The following is a 9,251-nucleotide window of genomic DNA, read 5'->3' as shown; positions in this document are numbered from 1 at the left end:
TGTCAAAGGTCGGTGGTAATCATCCCAATTGCTACTGAAAGACAATGTAATTCTCATTTCTTTTGACTTTAATAGGTATAAATGAAAATAACACTTTATACATTTCGTTCGTGCATGCGAAGCGCTTTTCTGGATTCACCTTGATCAAGAATGCTCAAACCGGGCTGTAAAAATACATAGAAAAAATAGGACCAATAGGGATCTAAAAAGAATAGCCAAAGTAATCTACCAAAGTTAACTCTGCCTGAGGGAGTTGCAACCTAAGTTTCTTAAGAAACTAGATTATTATTATCTTATAAACGGGGAATTTTAAAAACGTAAAGGGGGTATTATAAATCATGTCAGTACTGAACCACTGACTACGGAGCTAATGATACTCTCGGGAACTAACAGTCTAACTGGGGATAACAGGACTAACTGGGTACCAACCAAGTGCTAGTAAATTAAAATTAAAACTTTATAAACTGTGTGTATTCGAAGCGTTTTTCTAGATTTACCTTCATTAAGAACGCTAAAACCTAAACATCTAATAAAAAAATAATGGCAAACATTCCTATTTTTTACAATAAAATTGTACTGGGAGGATTCTTGATCACACTGAATTATAATTTGTACTGTGACATATATAATTTTATTGGTTTTGTTTTATGTTGGCAAGATCTTTAGCGGTCTCTGTTTCAGTTGTTCACAAACTGTCAAAACTTCAACCAATTTACAGTTTGGTGTATTATATCGACATCTACCTTTCTTTGTTTTCGTGCGCCGCAGTATTCAATAAACAGTCGTAGATATAAGATGTGGTATGAGTGCCAATGAGACAACTCTCCATCCAAGTCAAAATTTATAAAAGTAAACCATTATAGGTCAAAGCCTTGGCTCACACCGAACAGTAAGCTATAAAGGGCCCCAAAAATTACTAGTGTAAAACCATTCAAACGGGAAAACCAACGGTCTAATCTATATAAAAACGAGAAACGAGAAACACTTATGAACCACATCAACAAACGACAACTACTGAACATCAGATCCCTGACTTAGGACAGGTGCAAACAATTGCAGCGGGTTTAAACGTTTTAATGGTACCAAACCTTCACCCTTATCTGAAACAATAGTGTAACATCACAACATAGAAAGACACACTATAAAATATCAATTGAAATGGCTTAACTCAATCAAAAGACATATTAACACCAGTGAACATACACTAAACAAATAATTTGATACAATGTAAATACAAAATAAATAAACTAAGGGAAGAATAATTAAAGTAACATGTTATACTGCTGTGAAATGTTAAACAATTTAAGAAAAGCAATATGCTTGAACAAAATATCAGCCATTTACCTTAGTATTAAAACTTTTGACTTTTCTACCCTTTACACAAGTATTCCCCATTCCAAACTAAAAGACAAATTGAAAGAATTGGTTCTGCGTTGTTTCATAAAATAAATGGCCAACGTAGATACAAGTAGTTTGTATTAGGGATAAATCGTATTTTGTAAAAAAAAAAATCAATGTGATTAAAAAAAAATTCTCTGACTGTGCCATTATCAAATGCTTGATTTCTTAATTGACAACATATTTATCACGTTTGGAGGATGTGTTTTCAACAAACAATCCGCATTCTGTGCTCCTCTTCTTGCCGACTTGTTCCTTGGAACTTCTAAGGAAGAAGGGAAAAAAAGCTAGCATTATCCTTTAACATCACGTTTTGCTATATAGATGATGTCCGCTCACTGAATAATTCAAAGTTTGATGACTTTGTTGAACGCTTCTATCCCATCGAACTTGAAATAAAGGACACAACAGATACAGTTAAGTCTGCCTCATATCTTGACTTACATCTAGAAATTGACCATGATGGTCGGTTATGGTTAAAACTTTACGACAACAGCGATAATTTCAGCTTCCCAGTTGGGAACTTTCCATTTCTATATACATGTAGCAACATTTCAGCAGCACCTGCATATGGAGTATATATCTCCCAGTTGATACGATATTCCAGAGTTTGCATTTCTTACCATGGTTTCCTTGATAGTGGGTTGCTGCTTACAAGAAAGCTATGGTCAAGAGTTCGAAGTTGTGAAGTTGAAATCATCCCTTCAAAAAATTTTAAGGACGCCAACACGAGTTGGTTGACCGTTATGGAATAACTGTTTCACAGAAGACGATGGACATGTTCTAAGTGTAGTAACCACAATCCCGTCCTACGAGTGGGGTACTATGCTTAGCACGACAACGCGTGCATTCTTGTTTTATTGTCGATTGTTTAGACTGTATGCTGAAGTATGGGTATCGTCTTGTCATAAATGTGTTTTCGGGTTATTGTCTCATTTTTATTTCTTTTTATTCATATTCAATATTTTATTGTCAATATAAGTACAATGCACCGTGCAACAGAGTCATTATTGGTCGACGTTCCATTGACGTAAGCAGACTATGGTTAGAAGTTCCGTTTTGCTAAAAAAAAAATCATTTAAAACCATACCACAAAAACAATAACGTGTTTGAACAAAAGGTAAAAATTTAAATATTGATTGATTAATTATTCCATTAAAGAAATCAATTACTGCACGTTAAACTTGCAAATTCATTTACGTGAATAAGCAGTAACTAGAACATGCTTCTAATTTTGAAAATTGTTTTAAAATTTTTAAGTATATCTTCCCTATGCAAAACTGATTCCTTCTCCAGATTTTGGTATACTTTAGGGCCTGTTTTGATTTGATCAGATCTTTAACGTTTGTTTTAGGTTTAGATTCTTGAAAATAAATTATAATGGATCAACAACGAATATTTAGAATGATGGGAACATTTGGAAAAGGAACATAATTTTATATTCTTTTCGCTAAACTAGTATACATTATTGTTTAGGGACAAGCTAAAGCTCGGGTGCGAGATTTTCTCGCTGCCTTGAAGACCTATTGGTGGCCTTGGATTTTTTTCCTGCTCTTTGGTCGGGTAATTGTCTCTTTGACACATTACCCTTTTTCATTCTCTATTTTATTTCTGTTCAATGAACTAATTTGTTTAATTTTTGCATGTTTTAATTTACAGTTTATGTTTATTCTCATTCAAACAAAAACTAATTGTAAATAATCTTTTTCATTCAATTTGGTTAGTATGATTACTTTTAATACGTAGGTGATTTGTATTTTAACTTTCATTTTTGTTAAACATAGATTGAATAATCAAGTTCTTGGAGAAAACAAATCTTACGAATAATGTAGTATTATGATGTAGCAATATTTCGTGCTAATGGACACGAAGTTGCGTGGAAATTCATCTCACGAAAATGACTTGTATTAAATATTAAAAATTCCCTTGTTCCTATCAATCAACGTTATAACCAATTAATGCCTTCGGCACTTTTGTGTTCTCTCGGTTATGACGATTAAAATGCATGTGAATACGACACCTTTTTACGTCATAGTTAACATTCTATTTCCTTATATCCGACTTTGTGTTTTTTGATTGTATAAAATAAGAGTAAAGTATAGAAAATATAATTTTTGAATAACATACTTGGAATTTCAAAATCAAAACTATGAAGCGAGGTAAGTCACTAAATGCTTGATCGAGAATAAAAATTCTTTAAAAGTCGTATGAAGTATATCTATAATAAAGCTAGCATTAATCTGATGAAAAGATCTATGACTCTATAAACTTATTATTTATTTACGAAATACATATATGTCTATAGACGGCGGAACAGAAAGGACAACGATGCAACACTGTGGTTTAGTTTCTTGATTCTACAATAAAATATGTTGAAAAGTAGTTATTTTTAAAGCTTAAAATCTATATTAATACTTTTAAAATTGTTCTTTTTAGTTATAGCATGCCTTATTGTTCTGAATGGTGCAGCAATAATTTCTACGCTCCCACTTTTTAAAATATGTCCCGGTACTATCTAGTCAATACGAAAAGATATAGGTAGATACAGGAAGATGTGGTATAAGTGCCAATGAGACAACTCTCCATCCAAGTAACAATTTATAAAAGTAAACCATTATAGGTCAAGGTACGGCCTTCAACACGGAGCATTGGCTCACACCGAACAGCAAGCTATATTTTATGAAAATCCCAGTTAATTTGAAAAAGTTAGAAACAAATTTAAACATGGCTATCTCTAAGGGCCTATTTTTTCTGTATTTGTTTCACTCCAAGGGTCAAAATCTAAAAGTTGTCAAATACTAATGGAAATTGAATATTAAAAAGTCCATTTCATACTCTTAAAATCATTTTTCAACTATTTAACATATTTCCATAAAATCACAAATGGTATTCAGCGCTACATGTTGCTGTTGAAAACATTATGATACAAAATTGCATATCAAACAGATTTTCGCATCGAAGGACGCCTCTTAACCAACATGAATAAATTATTATCCGAAAACCAATATATAGATTTAATTCCAACAGAATTTTGGTTTGGTTAAGGATGTCCTTATTTATTTGGGAATAAATACTCTTACATTTCTTTCAATGTCCATTTCATGTATTTCTGTTACGTTAGCTACAGGGAATGGAATCATTACTACATGTTTGTACATGTGTGTCGAAAGGTCATAAAAAGGATATGTCTATAAAGAATTCCGTTTACTTTTAGAATATTTTAATTAGTCATGCTGTGTATAGAAGAGAGAGGTCATCCTCAAAGGAATGCGGCTTCATGTAGAATTTCAGACACTTATAAACAAGCAATAGTGGGATAATCTTAGTTTGTCGCATCCTTTCAGAAAAAAATGATATCGATGTATCTTAAAATTCTCCGAAAGATTAAGGGAAATCTGACTACAAGTTTACATGTTCGGTGAATATAAGAAGCAAAAGCACAGACAGAACTACGATTATCGTATCCTCGGTAAAAAAGAAACCACGAAATACGCTCCTTTTCTTTCTTTTTATTTATAACATCATATTATATTTCAAATATTCTGATATAGATTTTTTGTTATCATTTCAGAACAAACGATTGTTCCGTTATTGTATTTAATCACCTTCCTTCCAGCATTAGGTAAGTCATATTCATTAGAATCATTAAGAATTCATATTGAAAAGTCAGTCATTTCAACTCAAAATGGTTAAACTTCAATATATATTTAAAAGCTATTAGGAGACTCCTATAAACAATACAAAATTCGGTAAGGGTTCTGCGGAACCCTGTGTTTTGCCTGCGATTGTACGTATAAAGCATAGAAAAATAAAAGATTTATTTATAGTCGGGTATACATATAACAATACAACATAAGCTCTGAAGAGCTTGAGCTTTTAACCACGTGTTTTAACCGACATACATATATTTGATAAACACAAGACATAAAACAGAAAGCACATCATATATAGATATATAAGAAGATGTGGTATGAGTGCCAATGAGACAACTCTTCATCCAAGTCAAAATTTAAAAAAGTAAACCATTATAGGTCAAAGTACGGTCTTCAACACGGAGCCTTGGCTCACACCGAACAGTAAGCTATAAAGGGCCCCAAAAATTACTAGTGTAAAACCATTCAAACGGGAAAACCAACGGACGGTCTAATCTATATAAAAAACGAGAAACGAGAAACACTTATGAACCACATCAACAAACGACAACTACTGAACATCAGATTCCTGACTTAGGACATGTGCAAACAAATGCAGCGGGTTTAAACGTTTTAATGGTGCCAAACCTTCACCCTTTTTCTGAAACAATAGTGTAACATCACAACATAGAAAGGCACACTATAAAATATCAACTGAAATAGCTTAACTCAATCAAAGGACATATTAACACGCATGCATAGTACGTATTTGTTAACTGCAAAACAAACTTAGTTCGTTTGTCATTAAAATACAGAAGCATGAAACAAATATATTTTCAAAATTTTACTCTAGATACTTCTGTCTAAGTTTCGCAAATTTCGAAGTATAGGGTTGACAAGGAAATTGATGCCTTAAAAACTTAAACCACAGACTGAACCTAAATTTTGATGCCGTCAAAGATGGAATGTAGGATCGTTATGTCTCGCTTCTGCGACAAAATGTTCCAGGCAAAAATGAACAAAAACAAGATAGCATTTCTTTTTAGCGTATGAAAACAATAAGACATTGACAAAAGTTATTCTAGTCCTGGCCTCGGTGAATTACTTTCAGTTTTGCAATTTTCTACTGTCACTGCAGAAAATAGCAAAACTGAAAATAAGTGTCCGAGGGCAGGGCTGGAGTAGAAAAAGAGTTAGATGTACGTTACACCCTTTTGATTTGTTGTTTATATCACATCATAAGACAAAACAGAAAAAAAGGCGAGTTATAACTTACAAGAATGCACAACATGTGTAATTATGATTACGCCCAACACTCACAAATATAACGATGGGGCTTCTAAATTGAACTTTTATTTTTTTAGCTGCAAACATTCAACCCATTGATGTACCTAGTCCATCTTCTCAAAATGGCGACAGTGCAAGAATTGTAGCAACGTCTTTGGACCACCCACCTGTTTGGATAGACCCAATTGCTTCTGATACGTTTTCTCAGTCACAAACTCCATTTTTCAACTGGGAATCTCTTATGTCGTCAAGTAATATGAACAATTTTCCACAGACTGGGGGAGATATTCCTACATTTCAGCTCGGCGAAGGTATACCAATGGACAGTGTTCAGGTTATAGAGAATGTTGGACAGATCACACAGGATATAAGTGCAGCTGTTCAAACGGATACTAAAATCGCTCAACAAAAAGATTCACAAGCTTCCTTAACACATTTGTCCACTATGAATAATGTAAATACACCTTTACAAGAAATCTTGCATCATCCAAACCCCGCAAGTTCTGTTGGAATTTTGGATCAGGATGCAACAAGTTTAAAGAATAACATTGGTGTGGATCCTAGATTAATGTCTCCAGATAATCCAGCAGTAGATAATCCTAATCTGCTTTCACCAGATAATCCTACTCATGCTGATCTGATCGATTTTATGATTGCAAAAGATATGGCACAGGGAACAGAAACTGTTATACATCAAAAACCAACTGAAATCAATCCATTCGGAGTGAATCAAGAACATGAAAATATATTCCCAAAAGCTCCTTCACATGATGTCCTACCTCGCATCGAAACAAGCCCTAGTCGTTCGTCAGCTGCTGATATCTCAACTCCAATTCGACATCAAAATATAAACACAAAGAAACAGCAACGCAAAGCAGAGAATAAAGAAAGGAGAAAAATGCAACAGCAGCAACGACAAGCAAGGAACAAAGAAAGGAGACAAATGCAGCAGCAGCAACGAAGAACAAAACAGGTACAACGTCAACAGATGCGACAAATACAACAGCAAGAAAGACAACAACTTCGCAAACAACAAAGGGAAGAGAGAAATAAAAAAATATTTGCTCAAAAATTAGCATTACGACAACAAAAACAAAAAGCGAGAATACAACAGAAAATAGAACAACAAATAAAGAAACTGGAAAATTTAGAAAAGGTTGGCCTTAATCAACAGACAGCTGTCGTTGATAAACAAGCTTTTCGTGTAAACAATAAAATCAAAAAACTTAAGTCACGTAGAGTCCCGAAAGGGAAAAAAGGGAAATTTAGAAGAGGAAAATGGGCAAAAGGTGCCATTAAAAAGAAATCAAAAGGGAAGCCAAAAAAATGAAACAAGTGTATGAAATAAACGTTTTAGCATAACATTAGATACTATTGAATAAAATATGAACTTGTCTTGAAATCCAATGTAAAACTTATTCGTTTTGATTAGTTGATAAAAATGAATTGTATATAAACTTATAACAAATTGTTTAAACAAAATTTTCAGTTTGTTTAACCATTTTTTAAATTATTTATTTATGAGTTTTCCATACATGTGTATTGCTGTTATTGCCCATTAATAAATTATTTGAATATCCAAGTTTATGTATTGGTTTGTTTGTTTGTTACGTTTATTGTCGCAATGTCCTTTTTGAATTACAGCTACGGAAGTTCATGAAACATTGTTATCGAGCAAAGATGAAACTTAAAGTCAAAAGTAATTATTATAATGAATATTGATAAATCTGCAATCGAAAAATACACAGCAATACTGTTCTGATCGAGTTCCTCCCGAAATGAAACGTATCAAATGTTTATTTAGCCGCAATTCCTCTGAAACTACAGAATGGCATCTTTAACATAAGTGATATATCATTTGTCTGTTACAATATGTGCCTCCTATTTGTATTTAAAATCTTTCTTTTTTTTTTTGCTTTTATACGTTTTGAAAAAATTCCGGACCAAGTGTTCAACACTTTTACAACTGGGATCAGTTCCTACCTCTCATAAAAACTGGCAGGAATTGTTAATTCTAGAACAGTCTATTAATAGAACAGTTCTGTCACCGTTTAAACAATTTCTGACTTAGGCGATTCTGCCCTAGAACAGTTTTTGACAGTTCAAGCAAATCTTAGAAAAGTTTTTGACAATTCTACCTTAAAACTGATTCTGAATGTTCTACCCTTAAACAGATTCTGACATTTCTTTATCTTGACCACTTCTAGCTCTATCTATTTATATAGTTATTCACTTGTCTATTTTTATATATCCTATTTCATTGATTGATTGATTGATTGATTCATTGATTGATTGATTTATTTGTTTATTGATTGATTTATTTATTTATCAATTGGTTGGTTGATTGATTTATTTATTTATTTATCTGTTTTTTTATCTAATTATATCAAACAAAATATTCTGGAATATCGTTGTTTCTTCCACGATTAAGTATTTTATTTTTATTAGTTGTTATTTCCATATTGTTTTATTAGTGTTTTAGCTTTTTGTGCTGTTGTTAATATGCTTAAGCATTATAATGTACAAATAAAAATGTTTTTGATTTATAATAAATGATGAACATGGTGAAATAACTTAACTGAAACATCCATCTACGACTGTAATTATTTTTATTATGCAACCCATTTTATTTAAAATTTGACGTACATAGATTTTTAAGCTAACTGTCCCTGTTCTTAATCACAGCCAGAGAGCTTGACGTAAATAAGAGCAGCTCTCTGGTTGTGATTTAAAACAGTTTTTGACAGTTCTATCCAAGAACTTGTTTTTACAGTTCTATGGTAGAACATTCAATGACATATATTCTTAACAGATTAAAAGAGAGGTTATAACTGATCCCATTTGTATGATATCAATATCATTATATAAACAAGTCTAAATTGAAAACAACGTTCAAACCTATGATTGCGTTGGATAAAAACCGCAATTTTTATA

At 32.5% G+C, this 9,251-nt stretch overlaps 1 protein-coding gene across 1 annotated transcript; it reads left to right on the top strand.

The window, feature by feature from the left end:
- The first annotated feature begins 3,437 nt into the window (after positions 1 to 3,437).
- On the top strand, positions 3,438 to 7,899 carry LOC127737939 (transcription initiation factor TFIID subunit 12-like). The gene is made up of 3 exons (XM_052248902.1): positions 3,438 to 3,557; positions 4,970 to 5,020; positions 6,395 to 7,899. The coding sequence occupies exons 1-3, from the start codon at positions 3,548 to 3,550 to the stop codon at positions 7,645 to 7,647; spliced, it is 1,314 nt and encodes a 437-aa protein (XP_052104862.1). The 5' UTR covers positions 3,438 to 3,547; the 3' UTR covers positions 7,648 to 7,899.
- Positions 7,900 to 9,251: the final 1,352 nt, after the last annotated feature.

The sequence above is a fragment of the Mytilus californianus genome, unplaced genomic scaffold, assembly GCF_021869535.1.
Source record: "Mytilus californianus isolate M0D057914Y unplaced genomic scaffold, xbMytCali1.0.p SCAF_4, whole genome shotgun sequence".
NCBI lineage: Eukaryota > Metazoa > Mollusca > Bivalvia > Mytilida > Mytilidae > Mytilus > Mytilus californianus.
Note: the sequence above shows the minus strand (reverse complement) of the source record. Positions and strands in the feature narration are given on the sequence as shown.

Excerpts from the sequence above, each read along its gene's own strand:
- LOC127737939 (XM_052248902.1), top strand. Across the intron at positions 5,021-6,394 it reads CACCTTCCTTCCAGCATTAG|CTGCAAACATTCAACCCATT; the intron begins GTAAGTCATATT and ends TTATTTTTTTAG.